General features: G+C 37.6%; 1 protein-coding gene across 1 annotated transcript in view; it reads right to left on the bottom strand.

The window, feature by feature from the left end:
* Positions 1 to 25,265, bottom strand: part of LOC145673759 (uncharacterized) — a 106,396-nt gene that overhangs the window by 58,748 nt on the left and 22,383 nt on the right. Inside the window, exons 3-4 of the mRNA XM_081743508.1 lie at positions 18,929 to 18,970; positions 652 to 1,029 (exon numbers count right to left, since the gene is read on the bottom strand). Of these exons, the coding sequence (XP_081599634.1) occupies positions 652 to 1,029; positions 18,929 to 18,970 (420 nt within the window). The remainder of the gene's footprint in view (positions 1 to 651; positions 1,030 to 18,928; positions 18,971 to 25,265) is intronic.

The following is a 25,265-nucleotide window of genomic DNA, read 5'->3' as shown; positions in this document are numbered from 1 at the left end:
TGAAACAACATGGAATGAACATTATAACTGAAGTGTTAATATAAAGCATCAAAGAACATGATTTCCTTTGCTTAGTGATAACGGTCCTTTGTGCGTCTGTCTGCACTACAAGTTATTAGTTTTGAAGTCTTGCACACGAAATTATGCAATGTCTCTTACTTTGGAATCAGACTTTTCGATCCACGTTTATTAGAATAGTGTAAAGAATTACTACCCGAAATTTGTCTTGTGATAACGCCTAGCGTACTCACTAACGCTCCCGCCTTTGGTGCGAGTGGTCCCGGGTTCGATTCCCGGTGGGGACACTCGGTCGACAATGTGTAAAAGCTTTTCCAGGCCACCCATTCTGAGTGAGGTTTTGCTCATTTACACTAGGCAAATGCCGGGATGATACCTAACATATAGGTCCCAGGCCGCTTCCTTCCTTTCCTTTCCTCGAATAGTGTGACCGCCGAGGGACGTCATTCCTCATGCATAATTTGCTAACGTGGCCATATATGCCAAAAGTGCACAACTCTATAATCCTATTTCTAACCCTAATACAAAATTTGTCTTTGAATTAAAATTACATCTTCTATATGTAACAGATTATCACAATCAAATCATGTTCCACATCATTGTAAACAATAATTATATATTTAAAAAAAATACCTTTTGCATGTACTTTTTAAACCAACATGGAGGAGATTCAATGCTCTCTGACTTTCCTTTGTCCTTAACTCTTCTGATACACGGGATCCAATTTCCCGATGAAATCTGTTTCTTATCATTCAATGTTTCCTTTACGGAACTTTTTCCTCCATTCTCCAGAGGACAACTACCATTTTTACTGCGACGAAGAATCGGAAGCGCCTGCAAAGTAATCGGACTTCTCAAACAGTCTGTAGGTCTGACGCTTCCTTTCTCATTGCCACCAGCATGTTTCTCCGGTATTTCATTTCCAAGAAAATCTCTGGTTCGTTTGGGGCTTTCACGCTTCTCCACTTGTAGTATTAACTCCTTGGATTGTTGTGCTCTCACTCTGGCAAACTGGAAAAGAAAACCAAAAACATCAATATTTTTAAAAATCGTTGAAACCAAAGTGCCGGCAATACTTATATGAAGTTAATAAATTACATTTTTATAGATCTAAGGCTTCGTACAATATTAACCAGTTGAGGATGCTCCAAGAGCATTGCCAGAACGAACTTAAAAATAATTAATTTTTCTTATTAACTTCTTCAGGCTTTAAACCAATTGTTCTACGTCCTTTATTATTATACTCATTAAAACAATTCCTGTAATACATCTAACAACTTATAATTTTCTTGAATATTAAATTTTTTCTATAGGTTTGGTTTAAGAGTTCTGTTAAAATGTTCTACGATATGTTGTTTTATGAAGACAAGGAACATTACAAATGGATTTAGATGATATGCAAAATATTGCAAAGTATAATAATGATTACAAATATATCTTATGTTGTATTGATGTTTTTTCATGATATGCATACTGTGTTCCGTTAAAAACAAAGAAAGGTCCTAAAATTGTGAAAGCAATAAAAAAAATTAAGTTGCCAGTGTTTAACATACAAACAGATTTAGGTAGTGAATTTTATAACCAACATGTAAAACGGCTGTTTAAAGAATAAAAAAAAAGTCGCAAAATATCACCTCTCTATGACTTACGGTTCCCAAAATATGGCTCCTTAAATCTCCTGAAATCCGAACTTTTTTGGCCAATATCTGGAGAACAGTGGCCAGTTAGACCGTGGCCACCGGTTACTATTTGATACCAAAATGTTCACCATTCTCTTAAGTATTTAACAATACCAACATGACCTCTCTATGACTTACGGTTCCCGAGATATGTCTCCTTAAATCTCCCAAAATCGGTACTTTCTTTGGCCAATATCTTAGGAATGATAAGAGTGACGAGAAAAATTCCATCATTTTCTCAGATAGCTTTTGATGCTCTACCGAATGGAGGACTCAAAATTGAAAAATTCACAAATAACAGAGACACACACACACACAGACATAGAGAATTCAGTAAAGAATTTTGCAATAGTGGGTATCTTCTTCCACACTTGTGACTGCACTAATAACAAATCACTCTTATTAAGTACTATTCGTAGCATGTGAGTTGACTGATTCGAGTTCTGTGTTTATTTTGAGAACTGAGACTATATAAGAATTGACATACTGCTTAAAGTAGGATCCGAATCGCTACCCGGATTTTTATCCAGAACCGCGTGCACAGAATGACGCGCTTTAGCAATTTGGCCGTGAAGTACTATTCGGGCGTAAGTACGAGGGTCGACCAGAAAATAAAGAACGACTGCGCATTGCACGCGGCGCCGACCTTCCACCACTACGATCACGTGTGCGGCAGTTAGCTCCTTCCTTCACCTCACTCTAAGCCGAGTCTCAATGCTGTGCGGTCACGCTACTTGTTTTTGCAGTGATTCAAAATGGTGGCGCCATCAGTTGTTACGGAAGAACTGAAGGAAATACTCGAAGAAAAATTCAGGGAAACCGACGTTTCGCTTTGTTCCGGAAACTTAAGGAATTTTGGGGTGGAAAAAATGTTCGCAAACGATGAAGAACTCAAGCAAGCAGGGACAACCTGATTCACATCTTTGGCGGCAGATGAGTATAACATGGGCATTGGAAAACTGGTCCCACTTTAACAACTGTCTTGACAACTATGGCGATTACATAGAAAAGTAGAGTAAGGTCCTGTGACTTAGTAAGTAAAGTATTGTGCTGATACCTTTTGTTTTTATTTAACCATGCCAAAACGTTCTTTACTTTGTGGACGACCCTCGTATCTACGAAATAGTAGAAATGGGATTCCTGAATGAAATAGGTAGTAGCAGCACGTGTGCGCCAGCGGGCGACACACATGCATAATCAAAGGTGTAGATCAGATTATTTCTTAGTACCCTTTGCCGCAGTGATTTCAGGGTCTTGGTCCGAGATGGGTCTGGATCCGTGATTTTTTTTTTTTTTTTTTTTTTTTTTTTTTTTTTTTTTTTAACTTACGGTTGGTAATTGGAATGAAGTATTGGTTCATAATGGTCTAAAGTGCTTCGGATCTTGGCCAGCATCGCCGTAAGTGACTGAATAGATCATATGACACATGGATAGACATCAGTAATTTTTAAAGGATATAGTGCTTTTTGTTTTTCATATGGGCGAACCTTTGATTATGGATCACAACGTCACTGCACCATATAACATCAAGAATTAGTGCCGCGGTGATATGTAACATTACATGTTATTCGTTTTCAACGCCACGCTTAGCACTACGCGCTGACATGAGATGGAATTGTGGACAGAATTTAAAACACTTTTGGAAAAATTTTGAATAAATAAACTGAAAAAGCTAATGGAAAATTAATCAAAGCACTAAGAACTGCAAATATCAAAAGTTCCTGTAACGGAATAAAGATATTTTCATAGCTTTCCTACTTTATAGCCAGAACGTAGGCCAACAAAAGAGAAAGGATAACAGGACCTACTATATAAATGACGATTCAGTCGGTATTGATTATTTGAGGTTACGACGCAGACTTCAAGTTCAACCCTAGATTCTTTATTCTGTGTTCAGTGCCTATGTTCGGCATTAAAGATTTACATCCAGCACTCCATGCAGTCTTCATTCAGAAGCAATCTTCACCCAGACACTAAAGAGCCGCAGTGGCTCAGTGGTAGTGTTCACCTCTGGCGAATGGGGTTCCTGGTTCGATCCCAGCTCGCGCCAAGTAAACTTTGTGGTGGACAAACACCATGTGCGTGTGTTTCCTCGGGGTTCTCCCGTTTCTACCCACTTTCTTCATTCCACAATTTCATTCATTTCTCATCATCACCGTCTCCTTTAGCCTAGCCGACATAAACGTGGGACGTAAAGCTCAAAGATTTCATTTCAAAAATTTTTTACTGGTCATCAGAACCAACATTCACAACTCTGAAAGTTAGAAATCCCGAGAAGTGAGCACAGCTCCCAACCTTTGTTGAGGAGATCCACAACTGTAGAGATAGGTTTTGGCCAACAGTCTGCACTTAAGTCGAAACTTTTATGTAGCCACCTTATTCCAGCATGAAAAGGGGCAGCTTACACGACACTTCTCCACGCCGACGGCGTAGTCAGTGGGTCAGTGCACTCAGCACTTCTCCTCATTAGATTCACCTATTCTTGGAGAGCCTGCCATACACTTCGAAGCACAGACGTTCGGGAATGGAACGCTTCAGAGATCCTGATAGCTACTGTGACAAGACCGCATGCCTGGCATCAGGAAGCCAGTACAAGAAAGAACACTGGCAAATTTAGTGTTGTAAGCGTTATTCAGTGATACCACATGATCTTCAATTCCGCACAGGTCTAGATACAGGAAGTCAGTAGGACTTTTATGATGTCCTTCAGACACTAAGAAGGGAAAGTTTGGTTTGTTATACATTTCGAAAGCCAAATCTTATGGGCCTTATGCAGAGTCGTTTTGACGTCTGATTAAGGCAATACTACGGGGTTGACTAACAGATGGTTACAAAAGTGTATTCAGAGTCTCTGATTAGGACGTAGTAATCGACGGAGTTCATTACATGTGACTAATTAATCTAGAGCAGAGGGTATCCTTTTAGCCACGGTTTAGCTTGTGCGACACATTTCGGATGTCATGTATTTCCATTTTTACTGACTACACATGCACACATCTCTTTTCCGTAGTTGCCACATTTATTTTTCTCACCTGATGCATTGGGTTATATTAGTTAATCATACCCAAATCAATTTTTAGTTGTACTCAAAGTAGACTCTGAATACCAAAAAGTACACCTTTCTTTCTGAAGTGCTAGTATGACACTAACTAGTCGGTGACTAACTATTGATTAACGAATTCGCTCTGAATACCACCCTATGTAATTAGCCGAGGCCAATAATGTTGTTCATTGCATTCAAGATTGTTTTTCAACAAGATCGTTTTCAGATAATGAGCACCTTATTGTTTCTCTTCGTTTAACTTAAAGAGGCCAGATACTACCAATATATTATCATTGTCCTAACTAGATTTAAAAATCTGATCTAAACCCAATTTCTTTGCATATTATTTACATAGTTTACTTTTTACATAATTTAGCATGGTCGCTGTGATATTTTCTTAGTAATATGTAGATCCAGCAACGAAATCAACTATGTTATAGTGGCATTGCGCGGCGTCATAGATCATATAATACAACTAAGTTTCAAATACTTTTATGGTTCCTTGGGGTAAGACGGGGGGTGGAGGGGGAGTCGGACCTAATTTCCGGTGTGACAGACGGAGATACTAACCAATATACTATCCTTTTCAGGTAATGTGCACCTGAGCACCTTACTGTTATTCTTTGGCTCTTTTAACTTAAGTGGTCACATACTACCACTACACTATCATTGTTCTAAATTAGATTATTAAATCTCATCTAAACCCAATTCCCTTTCAGATTATTAATATACTTTCACTGTGACATTTACTTACAAGTAAACGTCACGTTTGGGTGAACCGAGTTGCTGCCCGAGACATAAGTGATGTAGTAGTATTAAGTGTGCTCAATATGTCAGGGAAGTTTTAGGTGCAAAGCTCAAAGGGTTTAGGAGATACAGCCACTAGAACAGTATATGGAGGTACATGTCATAGTTTATCTCAGTACGTGATCTTATGATTACTGATGACGTTTCACCTGCTAATGTCTTCAATGGGGATCAAAGTCTCTTCGAGAAAGAACTGCATTCGTAACGGACGTTGAGGGAGAAAAAATCAGTGAATATCAGAACAACAATGGGATATGTAAATGCAACATCCCATTCCTACATAATAGCCGGTTGTGTCAACGGAAGGAGAAATTCTGCGTCCCATGTATATTCTGATGTTTGAACCAAACGGTAGGTTCCCTGTAGTTAAGCCAGCTGATCCGGCTAATATAATCTTAACCCCATTTGCTGGTAAAATAGCGAACATGAAAAAGCACGATTTTAAGGCTTTCTAATTGGACGTCATGTGGAAAAGCATTCCAAATGATAGGAAGAAATTCCTCCTGTTGCTTGATTCATGGTCTCCAAACAAAGACAACACTCCTTCGTCACAGTGTGTGTCAGAAGACTGATCAAACGGCTTGGTGGATGTAGTGGCATGATTCAGCCTCTAAATGTTCATTTATTCCGTCCATTTAAAGCCTTTGTTCGTTTCATCACTGATGCAGCAATAACAGGAAGTAAAGTAAAAAGCGGGCATCGTGACACGTTCATACAACTTCAGTTGTTCACTATTTACTTGTTCAGTGCTCCTCGTTTTCGCAATATGATTTGATTCGCTTTCCATAAGCCTGAATACTTGAATGAGGAGCCTGAAAGTTGGATCGTTCCTTAGAATTACTGTTTGACGGAATTGTGAACGACAAATGTTTCAAGTGCAACTTTGGTTACGTTAGTCAGTTGTGCTCAGTGTGAGCAGAGTATGTGTGCGAGGCATGCACTCTTTTCTGAACTGCATATTGATAATAGAAATTGGTAACTTTTCTATGCAATAAATAACACAACCACTTCGGATTTGCAAAACAAAACTTTCTCTTGTGTTTCATCACTCAAATATGCTGGAAACACGAACGTAATCTACTTTAGAGGAAATAATAGGTATAAGACTTCTCTCTTATGTTTTGGACTATGTATTACGACCTATAACATATATCTCCATGTGACGTTCTAGTGGCTATATATCCTAAGCCCTTTGAGCTTTACATCTAAAACTTCCCTGACATATTGAGAACACTTAGTACTAGTCTATCATATATGTCTCGGGCAGCAATTCGGTTCACCCAAACGTGACGTTTACTTGTTATTTGTGTGTAACTCCAGCAACGAAATTAGCTACGTTCTTGTGATACTGCATGAGGACATTGTTTACATAACACAAATACGTTTTAGCACTAAGATTTTTTCGAGACGATTACAGCAGAAATGTCAATATATGCGCTGGCGACAATTTGTAACAAAATAAAGATCCACTTAAGCGGAATGGGAAAAAGAAAACTGAATTATTATTATTAATAATAATAATAGTAATAATAATAATAATACGGTTAAGCCGGCTATGCTAAAGGAGACGATGATGATGAGCAATTAATGAAATAGTGGAATGAAGGAAGTGGACAGAAACAGAAAAACCACGCACACGGTGTTTATCCACCACAAAGTTCACTTGGCGCGACCTGGGATCGAACCAAGGACCCCATGCACCAGAGGTGAACGCTCTACTGCTGAGCCACCGCGGCCCACAGTGATATAATAATATACGGGTCACACAAGTATATTACTTTTCCTCTCTGTTTTCCCCTTTCTTCTAGATTTACAGGAAAGTTTCTTACAATTATGATTTTCAAATATTAAGCTCTTCTGTATTTTCTTTATGGCTTTTTCTTTAATTCCAATTGTTTGAAGTGCATTTTTCAATGTATCCGGTATCCGACATTACTACTGGTATTATTTTTACACTTTTGGTCTTCCACTTTCTTTCTTTTTTTAATGTTTTGAACTAGTTGTTTGTATATTTGTATTTTTTCTCTATGTGTTTTTTGCAAGTTAGTTGTGTTTCGTATTGTGATGTCTATTAGATGCACCTCTCGCTTCTCTTTGCTTATCATTGTGATGTCCGGCCTGTTATGATGTACTTCTTTATCTGTTAATATTGTTGTGTCCTAGAAAGTTTATATTATTATCATTATTAAAACTGTTCATAAGGTTAGTTTTCATTATCGAGACAATTTGAAACGTGGAATTAAACAGCTAACGTTGCCCAACACACTGAAGATTAAATAGGCGTCTCTAGAGCCGAAGGAAAGTATGGTAATCATATATCAACAGGGAATATTGAGATAAAAGCCATGGAATTGATTATCGATATTATTTTAAGTTTTCTTAATGTGGAAGTTTGCTCTCTTCGTTTAAGAATACAATTTCATATTTTTTATGGAAGGATAATTATAAGGAAACTGTAAGAAACTTGTACCAGCTAGGCTGTGGTACAAGCCATGTGTTCTCAGTGCAGAGCACCGACTACATGAGTGAGAAGGTGTTTCGCTGTTTTCAAAAGCGGACTGGGTGGCGTAGTGGTTAACGCATCGGCACGGTATGCAGGAGATCCCGGGTTCGAGTTTCGGTCCAGTCGGTCACTTTTTCACTCTTTGTATGTTATTGAATCTCCTAAAGAGGATTTGGTGTGTAAAAATAAATCGGCTGTTTCCTCCTTTCATTAATATATGTAAGAAACGTCATGTTAACGTAGACCTTGGAACCAGGGATTGAATTTGGATCTCTAGCACTGAAGGAACGTATGCTAATCATATTTGAGATCTAAATTATGTGCACTTATAATGACAAATTGAGAAAATAACATTATTCTTCATAAGCAAGAATTAAACGATACGCAAGGAGAAAAGAAATCCCGGAGTCTTCAGGGAGCGGACTGCACGGTAAACTAGAGATCCGAATTCGTTTCTCAGTCCAGTTGTGTAATTTTTATACCTTCTATAACAGTGTGCACCCTTATTGTGTTCATGAACGGAAATAAGCAACATGTGTAGTTTACAACACACTCTTATTCTAGACCGAAGTGTTCTAGACCAAATGAATTTCAAACTACGAAAATCAACTTTCGAACTCGAAAAACAAAATGAAATGAAATCTTTAAGTCTTGCATTTCACGATTATGCCGGCTAGGCTCAAGAAACCCGGTGATTATGAGAAATGAATGAAATGGAATGAGAAAAGTGGGAGGAAACAGGAGAACCCAAGGAAAATAATTAACACGGTGTTTGTCCACCACAAAGTTCACTTGGCGCAAGCTGGGATCGAACCAGGGACCCCATGCACCAAAGGAGAACGCTCTACCTTTCGAACTGGAAATATACTGACGATAATTACCGATATTTCATTAAATATTTTGCATGAGATGTTAATTTGCTCAAAATATCTTGGCCGACAGTGACCCCTTAATCGGAAGTGGTATATTTGTATATTACAGAAGAAACCACTATAGTTTTAGTAAGATGTAAACATCAGATTTAAAAGAGAACCATAAGCAAAATTTACACAGAGGAAAATTGTAAATTACCATGAACTTTCAAGTTGGAAATACTAACAAAGTGATGAGGTTTCATATTTTTTTTCAGGGCATAAGTATATATAGACTGTTCAGGGAATTAACCGACAAATTTTGTAATTCCGCGTTTACGACCAAATCGCTGATATATTTTTTCTTGTATTAACTTTCTGAACATGCATACAAACTTCATTGGTTTATTCTCGGCACACTCTGTACATCCAGAAATTAATCCAAAATTTGTTTAATGAATTTAGTAATGCCCCTGACTAAACAAAAACTACTTGCGCTAAAATGTTTGGTATGGCTCTTATCCGCATGACCTGAGCAAAAATTGCGTATTAAGTTCTGGATTTATAAATCTTCCCGTTTAAATTAAACAAAAGAAAGCGATTTTAACATGAAAAATAAGATAGTAAGTAGTGTTTGAAAGGTATATTAGCCTTTCTTCATCCTGTTTCGTGGGAGAATAATCCATATCATCTCTTGTCATACTCGAACTATGAAGGTAATATTTCAAGGTTCCTACAGGTTCTGATAAAATAAATTTTCTGGCTTTCCATGATTCTTTATAAGAATTTCATGATCACATGAAATTTCTACGAAGTCGTCGTCCTCCATCTCTACAACCGACCCTCCCTCACCAATTTGACAATCTCCTCTCTCTCTCTCTTTTTTTTTTTTTTTTTTTTAACCTTGCTTTCATTTTCATATATACTGCCACTATTTTTTCGTTTTCTAAAAAGACTCCACAACTCTCTGCAAACAAGATAACATATCTCTATTTTAAATACGTACAAATATGACCAAAACTTTCATTAAAAAAATGGGAGACAACAGCTTATTTGAATTAAAACTAATTAATTTATAATTAAAAATAAGACTATCGCAAAATCGTGACCAAACACTGACCTTCGCCCAGCAAGTTTCTGAAATTAACGCCAAGGAAGCTCTTTTCTCCTTGATCTCGTTCAGTTCAGTATCAATGGCCAGCTCCTTTTCATCACTTTCCCGTTTCAGACGTATCCTCTGTCGTTCCAAGTTTCTCAGTTGTACACCCGACATTCTCTTCTCATCTTCGTTTTTCTGTGTTTATTTATCTCTTGCTTCTGCTTTTTCAAGTATTCTTCTTTCTGTCACTGGACTCCTTGACGTAAAGCACCAGCTTCTGGCGATTTGCACACGCTCAATACCTACTGCCCCTCGTACCTGATTATGTCTTTGTGCTGCAGTAGTCTTTCCACGTACATTTTCCGTTAAGAGTAATTTATTGTCGGAAAACCCTTTTTCGACCGCTCATTTCCATGTGAGAATGACTACCAAATTTTTACTATCTCCCATAAACATTTGTATTCTCCAGTGCCAGAAAGAAATCGTAAACAACGTCAAGTTTATTTCGTTACAACCGTGGAAGGCTTCTTGAAGTTCTGCTGAGTTTAGACTGGAAAAAGAGATGCATTCTTTTCCATAGTTTTCAGGAAGCATATCATCTATGACGTCAAGGCATATAAGTTCGTCTAGAAGAAGAGAGAACCTGTTTCAATCTACATGGGATGAATTTTGAATTACCATAGATTCTTAACACTGCTTTGTAGTCTAAAGGACTCCTCTGTTCAAGTTTGGTAACCATAGATGTTAGCATCCAGCAGCAGTCATAAAAAACTCAAGTTTCCGTTGTTTCCTAGTCTCTGTTCCTATTTATGCGAAAAAAACGTCAGGGAGGAACTCCAACGTCGACATTTTTGTTCACAGCAGATTTTCTGCTTCTGTCACAACAGCATTTAATAGCATTGTATCTGTACCTTTCAGCAGTTCTTCTTTCACACATCGAATCATGAGATCTTATAAATGTTTCCTTACAGCATCAAAGATGAGTAGGGCCATTAGTCTTAATTCTGAAACCTATGCAGGAAGGGCTGACATTTAATGGCTACCATCTTGCAGAAACCTAGTTTGCACTTCATAAATGAATCGCTTGCTGCCTTTTTCAAGGTTACAATAGTCTCGTGTTTGGCACCATTGCTTGTTTTAGAAATTTAATATACATATTCCCAAATTTCCAATGCCAGCTGAAAACAAATGGTAGTTTCCAACCAGTGGAGACCCCATACTTCACACGGAGTTTTGTGCATGCTGTAATCTCAGTAAACTTTCTTCGACGAACTGGAGAGTCACTCAATGAATAGTGCAAGTGACGTAGGAGGTTATACATATTCCAGTCCAGCGGTTCACTGCATCATTAAATAATCCATAATGGCTTCACGTAAAACATATTTCTGATATTTTTAAGTGTTCTTTGTTTATCAAAACAAAAACGTCCAAAGAAACTTCAAAGTTTTCCCTGACTGTCAACCAGTTTCCCTAACCATTTTTAATTTCCTTGACTTTGTAGTTTGCAGGAATCTAAATTTGAAAATCAATACAGAGAACTATATTCAGACCAGGGTTGTGAAAAACTTTTTAAACAGCCCAGTATTTCATTGAGTAAAATTGACAAAAAAAAAAAAAAAAAAAAAAAAAAAAAAAAAAAAAAAAAAAGAAGAAAAAAAAGAAATGAAATGAAATGAAATTTTTCAGTTTAACGTCCCACTACTACGACTTTCAGACCAAGAGAGACGGGTAATTAAGGTAGTCAATGATTATGAAAGAATAAGTGGAATGAGAATGTGGGAAGAAACGAGAGCGCACCGAGAAAACCCACAGACACGATGATGTGCACCACAAACTTATTTCGTTAGGGATCGAACGAGGGACTCTACGCACCAGAGGTAAGCACTCTACCACTGAGCCATCTTGCCCCCTGGGGTAAAACTGGGTTTTATCAACTTTTTTACGTACCTTGCACGCTCTATTCATACTTAAAATACCATTCAAGCATTCACGTATTGTTGCTTTTATCATTTAATATAATTTGAGCATTATTGTACACGCAAAGCTAAGAAATGTCCTTATCGCACAAAGCGAATAAGTGAATCCTATCCGCGTTTCGCTTATATTTCGATTTCTAGAAAGAGAGAAGTAGACAATTTTGTAGAGTAACGAAGAGATGGGTAATTCTATATAATATAGAGTACAGTTTCCTACGGTTTCCTTACAGCATCCTATTACACTCAGGATTAAATTCCCTGGACAAGCCACCTTGACTGAAGATTCCTTTAACTTCCCTCAAAACACGCCGGGCAAATACTTTAAGATCAGGAGCCAGACATGAAAAAAAAGGTTTATTAAATGAATGTTTTTTTAAAGAAATAAAAAATGTCTTTTATTGAAATGTTAAAAACTATTTTTTTAAATCTCATTTCCATCTGTCAACTTGCTATTTTTTCTTTCTTTTCTTACGGTTGATATTACAATTAAAGGACCTGTCACATATCAAATGTAGTGTTGAGAAAATAGAGGTAGATCGTTAGTAATTTCCTTTATTATTAATTGAAGTGTCTTCGATTCAAATTATGATACAGAGGTTGATTCATTTATATTGAGCAAGATTTGAATGTGTCACTTACCTAGGAAATGTTGTGTTTCCACCACCGGTTGTGTTCGATCTGCAGGCCATCTCTACTGACTATCGGAGTTTACATTGCAGGAGGCTGTGTTGCATCTGCACTATGAGTATTGTATCCCACTCCTCTTTACAAACTTTCCACAGGACGAAGACAGCTCGAATTCGACGATGAGACAGGCGCCGCTTGAGGAGCCCGAAAGCAGAACAGTCCATTAGGATGACGTCTGGACTCTTAACAGGCATGCTAGAAAAGGGAATTGCCGAAATTTGAGAGTACTGGGGGCGCGGCGGCTCAGTAGTAGAGCGTTCACCTCCGGTGCTTGGGGTCCCTGGTTCGATCCCAGCTCGCACCGTGTGGACTTTGTGATGGACACACACCGTGCTCGTGGGCTTTCTTGGGGTTCTCCCGTTTCCTCCCACTTCCTTCATTTCACTCATATTTCATCATCACCGTCTCCTTTAGCCTAACCGGCATAATCGTAGGACGTACAACTTAAAGATTTCATTTCATTTCATTTCATTTGAGAGTACTGTTCCATACGCAATATATTTCCAGTGATGTTTTCATCGTGTGCCTGGATGATTTGTCTTGGTGCAGTTCAACATGGTTCACGTCTTGTCTGTACAATACTGAGAGTTTATGCTGGTATATTTCAGTCAGGACATGAGTCTGGTAGTATGCAGCATTGATTTTGACGTTTCGCTACACTTTTTGGAACCGCATTTTGACTATGTACGAGAAACCGGCCACAATCATGAACTCCTTTGGGAAACTCTCTGCGTACTGGAGGAAGAACATGCTTCGGCTCTTCGTGTCAACAGGTCTGTATGTTATGGCCCTAACTTTACCACAGTCTGTGAGGTAAATTCACTCCTTATCAAGTGTAACAAAAAATCTTCATCAATTACCCGCGAAATGACGTTCATACAACCTCCAGCAGTTTCCTTTTCGCTCAGCCACATGACACATCACATGACACAAGGTTTCAGAGTGTTGACACTGCTCTTGTTACCGAACGTAAGGGTGAATGGCGCGGTTGATTGTCGTCTGCGACGTGCAAGATTTGCTGGCCATCGCATGCCTACACAGATTTTCGGAGGTCGCAATACGCCGAACCATACGGAAGAGCAGCGGAATCCTCTTCACAGGAGGCCAATTTCTAGCTGATAGCGCCGGTGTCTGGGGCTCAGAGCTCTGTGCTGCATATTTTTGTATAAATACGATTCATAGTGGCGACCTAAAGGAATTACGCACTTGACGCATTTCAACTATGTGCGACGCCACGAACTTAGCGTCGGAAAGGGTCACAATGAACCCCTCTCAGAATCTCTTCAGTTTCAGCAGCATCAGACTATGCTCGACCACTGCATGCCTAACGAGATACCGTTGCTTGCCTCGTGGCAATCTCCCGGAGATAGGTTTTGCATGAGCGGAACAGTTGTACATGGGCTTCGGCTCAATACAAATAATAAATAATTTCTTAAATCAACCTCTGTATTAGAAAAAATTAACACTGTGATTACCGTATGATTTTGTTTCCTGTTTCAACTCATTTTCGTTTGAATGTTACTAATTACCCAATATAGTGTTGAAAAAATAGGGATGTCATTGGTAATTCCTTTTTTAAGTGAAGCGTTTTCGATTTGTAATGACTCAGGGTGGCGACAAAAATTACGGGAAGAATTCCCTGCCTTTTCCCATTTTTCAGACATTTTTTGAAACTTTCCCTCACATGTGATTATCCATATAGATCTTCCCATGTTGATAGAAAAACAAACACTATACAAAATAATTTCTTCAGATGCCATGTAGGTTATCTAGGTTACAGATGTTTACAAAGACATCCAAATTAAGCAGACCTTAAACAGAGTACCAATAAGCATTCTTTTGATACATCTTCTTTCTTCAAATTTATACACTTGCTAAAAGACAAAGCTGCCATAATTGCTCGTTTTTTTTTTTTTTTTTCATAATTGCCCCATAGCATAACAAAATGGGATAATTATAAGTAACCCTTGTATGTTATATGGTTCATTGCAAAATAACGATATTTTATGCATAGGTAGTACTATGGAACAAAGTCACCTACGTCATTAGAAACATTTTGAAATTAATGGCTAGCTTAAAAGTTAACGCCAGGAAACTGTTATTTATGAAATCTATGTGTAACAGATAGAAGCAGATTTTCTTCATTGCTACTAACAGCTACCATAAAAAGTTTCTATATATTAATTATCCTTGCCTTGTATAGATGTTAACCTAAGTAACACATATTATACCGAATTGATGTATAAAATGAAATATGTAGAAATTACAGACCTTTGCCATAATTGCCCCGTGCCAGAATTTCCCCACGTTATCCTATATATATGTAAGATAGATAGACTCTATAGAGCATCCTGATCTTAGTTTGAAGGCCCGAGCATTCTCGTCACCATTAATCGTTGTTACCTTGTAACACGATTGGATCGTGTTGGGTTCGGTTCCAGTTCGGGGCAGCTGTTCTTATGGCCTGCAGGGTCTAATTCTTGTTCGAGCTAACCACTTTTGTGATTGACAGAGTCTGATCCTTACCTGATCCCATTTGGGATAACCAATTCTTATAACTCTGCTGGAAACAACTCCAGTTCAATACAGCTTACCTGTGGTGGATTTTAGTAATTGCATGAGGAAGGCATTTGCAATACAAATGATAATACTACAATAGAGAGTGCGCAAACCTCCAAGTTGGATTTCGAACCAAAATATTATTTCATTGAGGTTGCGACTACGAGCGCCCACCGTCATTGCCACGCCTGCTGGCGATAGCGGAATGAGTACAAGTTACTAGACGAAAACATCCACCATTTTTGGGTAGTGATTGTGCAGAAATGCTGTAAAGGTAATTGTACATAAAGAAATAGATTGTATGTAAGTTTTATTCAGTTAACACAGGTTATGTATAATACTTACGTTAACGACATTACAACATTTTGTTAGTGATTTTTATTTAACATGTACCAAGACACCATGAGCCCAAAAATTTATTAATGTGGAATTTACGCAATGAAACTATTATATACTTTTATTTTTTTCTTTAAGAAAATGACGCACTACGAATGCCGGCTGAAATTTGCATTACACGATGCACTAGCATTGAACACACGCTATTTTCGTATCACACTTAACTACACTACAAGTTGATGGATTTGGGGGGGGGGGAATCATGTAGCTATTTTTCAAAAAAAAAGGATTCCTCGGTGCTTCTTGTTGATCGTCGAACAGTTATTATTCAGGTTCCGTCATAGTTATTACTCTTTAGTTTTGAGTGCAATTCGCCCTTTTACCTGTGTTGGTTCCTTACTCACGCCTCGTTGATTTCATAGATTCACATATTATACGCTATTTTAGCACGCAAACGTTGATTTTGTGTTAATTTTATGTTTATCATTCGTGTAGGATTAACTTGTTCTTCCCATAGTCGAATTTACAAAAATCGTGATCGATTGCGAAGAGAAACTTAGATATTATTCACAGGCGCCACAGAAATAGAACAATCTAGACCACCATAACTGCTTAGCACACCTTCGCGGCTTTTTACCTCAGCGTTAGTATGTTTGCGCCTAGCACGCCAGAAAAGATTTTACAAATGTTCATAATAAATATTCTTTATCAGAAATACGCATATCAAAGGGCGTAAAATAAGTTCACCATTAAAACAAAATAATTGAAATGTTGAAAACAATAAAAATAAGTCTAGATGATGTTTGAATTCGACGAACTATGTTTTGCATCATTTTAACCATATTACGCCTCCTTTGATCAGTGAACAGGAAGCACGAGTCATCACTCACAGGATTGCCAACTTACAAAAAGATAAAACTAGAGCACAATTTGCGTCGACGAACAGAACATGGAGCCTCATTCCAATTCAGCCAAGAAAAACTGGGAAAATTTAAAATGGAATGGGAGTGAGGGGGGGGCCACACGCTCACAACCTCATGTATCAAACACTGTACACGGCATGTTACTATTATTTCGAAAGTAGCTAGCAACGTTGCGGGTGCGAATCCATTGATGTGGATCACATTTTGAGTCTACTACAGCGACAGAAAGAAGCCACCTAATATCAAATGAGCAATGAAGTGGCTTTGAGCACGACTGTGTATTGAAGCCGTAAGGGGCCAGATGGTAGCTCAACATAATTGCAACTACGTGGGGGCCTATCAGTAGTGCACACAATGGCAGGCAGAAGATCACTACAGCAGAAATATCCTTGGAATGATCTCACTAGGCATCGGGGAGCGCGTAGAAAGGACGATCATTCAGTTCTACCTAATTTACAAAACGTCGAACGTCAGCGCAATGACACCCACCACCAATAGGAGTGCAGAAACGCTAAACAAATTGATTGTTGGAGGAAGATCTGCGTTTCAACAGTCACTAGCACCTGCTTATCACTGAAAATATATTCAGTGTCGGGAGACACACCAGACAAGAGGTGCATGGAGAGCGGTGGTATTCAACGACAAAATTCATTTCTGCCTCGGGTACATTAATGGTTGTGCGCGTATCCGTAGACTTGCAGGTGAGTTACGGAATGCAACTGGTGTTTGTACTCGCCAGTAAAGAACCCACATTTGGCATTCTGGCATAGTGCCAATAAGCTGCACAGCCTCACTCTTCTTTGGTCTTCATTCAGGGAAATATGACTAGTGCACAGTACATTCGTGATGCCATCTGTCATATCCTCCGATCTTATGTAGAAACTCATGGCTCCATCTTACAGCAGAATAACGCGCATTCCAATGACCTGCTTCGCTTCAAGACGTAATTCCTGGCAAGTACCTACCCTACTGTGCGGAACCAAACCGCCAACCGGGATTCGACAACGATCACCGCCCATTTACACCAATATGATCGAACAGCTGCTTGTGTGAGCGATCTAGATGGATACACGTGCTATTAAGGCGAGTACTGTATGTTTTTGCACTCTATATACAAGTTCGGCATGTATCAAGAGTATCACATTTGAGTCAGTAACAGCTATCATCACGTTCTTTAGTACTAACATTAGACAAATTCCGTAAATGAATATTTTTCTTTCTGACCAAATGTTCTATGATTTCATTTCGGAGACCTTATCTTCCACATAACGTATTCTAAAAATCTAAGCATAATGCTAACTAGATACCTACTTTTGTACCTCAAAAAATGGGGACAATTCAATATTGATGCAGAGACAATAAACAGGTAAAGTATGCAGTTTTTAATGGCCACCTGATGTCAGAATCAAGAAATATACTATATTACTAGCTGAACCTGCGCTTCCTACACAGCGCATCATTCACATAGAAGCATGAATCTCCTTGTCATTCCTCACAACTTCTCTACATGTCCCTTTACAGACACAAGTGAAAGACGTCTTGATAAAAATCGGCAATTTTTTTAATAAAAAATTCATGAGAATTTTTTCGATTATTTTTTTCAACATCTCGCACTGTTTGCAAAATTTGAGCCTACATCCGGTTGGAGTTTCTAATTCGTGTATGATCAGTGTTTTCTTTCTTCTTGCATGCAGTATGTAATAAGCAAATACATTACAAACACAATTAATTATGTCAGTGATATATGGTATTCATTGGGTAAAACACTTCAAACAATAAAGATTCACATTAGACTGGAGAAATGGTTATCCTTCGTTTTTCATTACCATTTGGCCATGAAACAAACGCCGGAGAGATGTACTAACCCCGTATATAAATGTGTGGTGTTGGAATGTATAGCTCGTAGGATATGTTGTTTACTTTTTTAAAATTTCAGTGCTTCCAGTGTACCCCTTAAAAATGTAATAAAGAAATAACAGCCATTTTTAAAAAAATCAATTAGAACTGAACCATCTACACAAAATTCGGAATCGATCAGTGAAAACGGCATATTTCTAGAGATTGTGGTTTCCGAGATATCATTGTCACAAGAATTGGCCACAAATATATAAACTTTTTTGACCACAAAGATATAAACCTAGCATTTTAATATACAGGGTGGCCCAACAGTAGGTATACACCCTTAGACAAATTCCGTAAATGAATATTTTTCTTTCTGACCAAATGTTCTATGATTTCTAAGGTTGCATTGATCATAACATTCTAGCTTATAGATTTATTTGCTGCGGCTATTCCGAGCTTAAGATATAAGTAAAATACATTAAGAACACATAATAAAGAAACTAAGTCTACCTGATGGATAACAATAAGAAATGATATAAAAAACAATGAGTTGATCTGTATTGGACTGTATACCTACTTTTGGTCCACCCTGTATAGATACTTGCCTTTAGAGCCTCCTTGAATTCCTCATCGCATTCAATTGGAACCTGAAAATAATAATAATAATAAACTTAATTTACGTGCTGAGAAAAGCTAAGAGCAGAATTGCTGCAAAAATACAATACTTTGTCATATACTTCAATACTATTGTAACACTAGAATATACAAAAAGACATAAATAACGATTATATCAATTTCTAAAATGACTATTAAGTTATAAGTTCTGTAGTAAAGTCATATTTTAAGATATACAGCTATTATAGCTTGTTAAAAGCCTAGAGATTAAAGTGTGTTTCCCATTAAGTTGTTGCAATAAAATTTCAGCCCTTGTACCACATATAAGAACCTTAAAATCCCCAATTTTAAAATATAGTCTGAGTTACATTGATTGTCAAGTATCTTTTCAACAAATGCAGATTCAATCGATTTTATCCTGTCAGCCAGTGGTTCCAATTTAAAATATATTTTCCAGTATTCAAACGTGTTAAAGGTAATAATCCAGTCCTAACTTAAAGTATTCTAATAAAAACGTCAAAAGTTGCACCTAAATCCTTCACTATGTCAACTTCTTTATTCTAGTATCTTGTATTTCGTATTGGTTATACATTTAGTTTTTAAACGACTGATATTCACATCATTATCTTTACACTACATAAAAATTACGTTTAAGTCTTCTTGTAGCATAACGTTGTCTTCAATATTGTTCACTACTCTTGTCATCAGCATAAAATAAAATATTGGAATAATTTAGAACTGTTGGTAAGTCATTAATAAAACTTCAGAAAGATAATGGATCCAGAAGAGAACCTTGAGGAACTTCATTACTGATAGTGCACGAATCTGACATTTGCAATTTTAATTTGATACTTCTACCAGTCACATAGCTTTCAAAAAAATTAAATGCAACGGAAGATTTTTAATGTCCTCGTATAATAATAATAATAATAATAATAATAATAATAATAATAATAATAATAATAATAATAATAATAAACACTACCTTTACATTATAACAGCCAAACTATGAAATTTTCACCCATATTTTTCAAGATCAATGCTTTTTGACTTACGATTTAACGAACGTTGCACTGACTCTTGGAATATTTCGCTTTATTTATTTATTTTTTTCTTTAAATAGTACGTTTCGAATTTGTATCCTATTGTGAAAATAGTTAACATTTCGCGCTTACGTACACAGACTATTACCCAATTGTCACAAAATATTTTACAACAACATAGCATTTGGTGATATTAGTGACCATAATACTCTATTTATAAAAGGACAAACTGCAAATGCGTTATGCTAATTCCCAATTGTAAAGAGTCACGACAATAGATGTCGCTAGCGTGCAGACAATTTGCCGATTTAAAACTATTGTGGCGAATCAGGTGCAACTTAAGAACTGCATTGTTTCAATTTAATTATTTTAAAATGTATAGTGATGATATGCTTACGCAAAGAGTGAAAAAGTTACTAGCGACTAGACAGACTCGAATCCGGGACCTCCGACATACCGTGCTGATCTGTTAACCACTATGCCAGCTAGTCCGCTTCCCAGAACAGCCACCCACTCTCTCACCCTCGAGGTCGGTTTTCTCGTCTCAGAATACGTGGGTGAGACCAGAACCCTGCTGTGATTGGATAATCCCGTGTCCTTATACGGGGAACCTTTGTGATGGTTGGGATTCCATATATACTAATGAATTTTCACTCTTTGCGTTAGAATTCACAGCTATAGAGGATTTGGTGTGTAAAATAAAAAAAAGTCGGTTGTTTCCTCCCTCCATTAGTATATATGAATATGCTTAGCTGTTTATTAATGGGACAAGGACTGTAACCACATTTAGATTTGAGCATAAATATCTGTGTAACCCCGTGTTGGCTGGTGGGCAAGATAAGAAAATAACAGTTAAATGTAAATCATTGGAGCTTTCTACTAAAGAACGATTTTAACCTAAACTGCACAGTTGACCGTTGGCTCGCGCATACGAACCAGTATTAATAACAAATATTACTTTTCAACGTCAAATTCATTATATGAAATGAAATGAAATTTTTGAGTTTTACGTCCCACGCTTATACCGGTTAGGCTAAAGGAGACGGTGATGATAAGGAATGAATGAAATGGTGGAATGAAGAAAGTGGGAGGAAACGGGAGAGCCCCGAGAAAACCCACGCACACGGTGTTTGTCCACTACAAAGTTCACTTGACGGGGGCTGGGATCGAACCCGGGACCTCAGGCACCAGAGGTGAACGCTCTACCACTGAGCCACCGCGGCATCTACACGGTGTTTGTCCACCACAAAATTAACTTGACGGGGGCTGGGATCGAACCCGAGACCCCAAGCACCAGAGGTGAACGCTCTACCATAGAGCCACCGCGGCCCCCACAAATTCATTATAATAGCCATACACAATGTAGCGAGGAAACAATGAATTATCATCATCATCATCATCGGTATTGTGCCATTATTGGCAGGTCACTTGCTGCAGCTGGAAAGCTTCCATGCTCCACGGTCTTCCGCTAATCTCTCACGTACGATTTTTCTGTTTTGATATCGTTCATTAATTGTAGTCTCCTTCGCTCCCTCCATCCCTTTCCTGCCACTATACCCTCTAAAACGGCCCTCACGATACAGTTAGCCAATGCCCCAACCAGTTTCTTTCCCTCTTCTTAATAATATTTAAAATTGTTCTTTTCTTCCCCGCCACTTCTAACCACCCTCTCATCCATTTTCCTCTCGACCCAGCTAATTCCTCCGTTTTCCTCCACACCCATTTTGAAAGCTCCCCGTCCTTTCTTTATTATTTTAACGTAATGTCCATGTTTCTCACCATACAGCACATTACTCCACACGAACCTCTTTGTGAGTCTTTTTTTTTTTTTCAACTCTTTATTCAAAATAGTATTTTCTTCCTCCTAAAGGCTTCCTTCGCCATTCCTATCCTTGCTTTTATTTCACGTTCACACTTCATATCATCACTAATAACACTACTACCCAGGTATCGAAAACTAGTCACCTGTTCTATTTTCTCCCCTCCTATTTCTATATTTGACATCGACACCTTCGTTCAAATCACCATGGTTTTTGTTTTTCTAACATTTATTTTCATCCCATATTCTTCACAGCCCTTCCTCAAGTTTTCTAACATCTTATTGATTTTCTCTTCAGACTCTGCAACAAGCGCCGTATCATCTGCAAACCATTTACATCTAACTATTCTATCTCCTACTGAAATGCAGTCTTCATTTTGTAGGCTATATCTCTAATGAATCGTAGAGGGTATATAATTGCAATTAGGTATTCTGATTTATAATGAATGCATATCAAGTGTATTAAATAATCATTTTAGAAATGTAGGTGAGGAATAATGCCCATACATCTACTATTAAAAATACAACGCTGAGCACAAATATGCCAAGTGGCTGTTCTTCCTTACTCCAGCAACCCGTACAGTAATCATTATCTCAAAAACCAAAAGAAGATGGCTGAAATTCAGCTCAAATGTAGAAGAGACTATATAGATTCTATATTCCAAAAGCAAATTGTCCTAATATAAATGGAACATAGTAAAATCACAAAAAGCACGAAACATTAATGTCAATGAAAAATCAATGAAAAACAAATAATTCCTCCACTTATCTCAAAAACCAAAACAGGGAGATGACTGAAATTCAGCTTAAATATAGAATGTGCTATGTAGATTCTACATTCAAAAAAGAAATCGTACTAAAGTGGATGCAAAATTACGAAACATGGACATTAAAGTCAATAGAAAAACAATGAAAAATGAAGTCGTCCTCATATCTTAAAAACTATAATAACGAGGTGGCTAATTGAAGCTTATTGTAAAGCCATAACGAAGAGCTCAAAAACGATATATATCACGTAAGGTAAATATGAATAGTACATAGGGCGCCTCACACGGGGATTACGTGCTTGGAATCTATCTCATTTGAATTTGGGATCTCCAGACTCGATTCAGCAAGCAACGTGACTTTTAACCTGATCAAGTGACATTGTCTGGTCCTTATGACAAACCGGATAGGCTCTTTGATCTGCTGTAAATTTCTTCATTCAACGAGGAAAATTAAATTAATTTTCAAAAGAATAGCATCATTGGTTAAGGTATTAAATTTAAATCAAAGCCAAGTATGAAATTTAAATAGCATCAAGAACTTGAGAGGTTGAAGTGAAATTTCTACTCCATATCAGAACAGTATATTCAAACTGGGAACTAAATAAGCCCAATATAAAACTTTACAGGATAAAACATCTCTAAAGTGTTTTGGAAGCCATTTAATAAGACCAAAGTTCATTCTGGCCTTTGACAAAATATTATCAACATGTTCACTGAACATTAGTTTATTATAAACAACACCAAGATCTTTGGTAGTTAAAACCATTTCAATTTTATGATCATTTCATTTTGTACTGATAAACTGGTTTTCCTCAAATATAATACTGTTTTAGTCTTATTTATTCTTAGAGGTAATAAATTATTTTTAGACCATTTAAACATTAAGTTAATATCTGCCTGTAACGTTAAATGATCCTGATAATTATGACTACTACAAAAAATCTTAAGTTCATCAGCATATAAAAGAAAAGGACAATTCAAAGAATTACCAATATCAATCACATACATAATAAATAACAACGGACCCAAATTAGATCCTTGTGGGACACCAGAAGAAATACTACACATAGATGATTTTAGAACCCATATACCGAATCACAAATTTACTATCCAACAGATAAGAAACAAACCAAAGTATTAAAAGCGTAGGTATGTCAAGAAGACACAGCATTTTGAGAACATGATGGGAAATCTTATCAAAAGCTTTAGTGAAATCAAAGCAGATAGTGTCCACTTCCCATTTATTAGCTCTTTCGCTGCATATATACTAGTAGAAATCGAAAAATGAAAACCCAGAAGGGGGTGACATAGAAACACAGTATTCCCGTAGGTAACGTGTAGATGGCTACACATGCAATGGTTAACAGCACTGAACTGTGAACTCACTAGGTAACAAGTACGGTCGTGTAAACTATGATCGGTAACGTGATAAAGAAGTAGTCGAGTACCCTCCACGTCGTACAATGAAGTGGTTGGGAATATTAGAGACATAAAAGGACAGCGTAGGTCAGCTTACTTTGCTCAGTTAACGGAGTTCGAGCGAGAGTGTATAGTAGACCTGCAGAACATCCAGTGACTGTTCCATAGAATCGTCCAGTACAGTGCATCAGAAGTGCCGCTTTGTATCAACGTTGGCACTATTGGTTCGACGAATGTGGCACATTACCACCTTGTTCCAGATGGCAGAAGTATAGGGATATAAACTTGGACATCCGTCTCAAATAAGCAGGCACCGACATCATCATTACCAATTAAGACTAATGTTGCATTAGGGGTGTCAGTAGAATCATCTCCAAGTTTGTTGGATGCAGGACTGCGATCACGGGAACTATACACCACATTTCCTCTCAAGCCTTGTCATCATGCAGCCCACCTCTGCTGTTGTTGCGAAAGAGGAAGCTGTAGAATGAATGGTGGGTCATAGTGTTTAGTGGTGACTTCTGCCTTGGAGCTAGTGATGCCGTTTCCAGGTGTGTTATCCGCCGGGTATGAGGAAACCTCAATAATGTATACAACAGGACACACGGGACCGAGAAGCCATAGTCTGTAATGACCGAATGATTCTGGTATTCATAAAGGGAAAATTGACCACTGCAGCGTATATTTAGAACATCACACAAACTTTTCTGTTTTGTCGTTCCTCCATCATCAAGAAAAGTGATCTTTTAAACTAAGCATGTCAGCACATACACACACTGCTGGTGTTACTCAACGCGCCCTCCAAGGCCTATGTACAGTACAAAAGAAAGAATGATAAAGTAAAATCTATTGTTTTGAAAATTCTAACATATGGCAAACTACAGATTCGGTAGTTAAATATGGCTTCTATCTTGTGCATGATCTAGGAAAATTACACTACAACGAAAAATACTAAGTTTTTTTTTTTTTTTTTTTTTTTTTTTTTTTTTTTTAATTCAGAAACTCCAACCATCCTCACCTACACTACGTGTTAAACATTGAGGAAGGTCGTCACACTTCAAATTGGAGAAACTTATTTACCGTAAAAAATTCATCACTAGTGGGCGGTAATGTAACAAGCATTGTGAATTCAAGAAAAAAGTAAAGAAATAAAATTCGTCTGGGGTTGTTTCACTTTACACTAGTTATACGGTGCTTCAAAAATCTTGATGAAGATAATCCATAGAAGATTGGAATCCACGATAGAAGTACTAGCAGATGACCAGTTTGAATTCAGAAA

This window comes from Thermobia domestica, chromosome 17 (assembly GCF_964235325.1).
Source record: "Thermobia domestica chromosome 17, izTheDome1.hap1.1, whole genome shotgun sequence".
NCBI lineage: Eukaryota > Metazoa > Arthropoda > Insecta > Zygentoma > Lepismatidae > Thermobia > Thermobia domestica.
The sequence above is the reverse complement of the archived record's forward strand: the minus strand, read 5'-3'. Positions and strand labels throughout refer to the sequence as shown.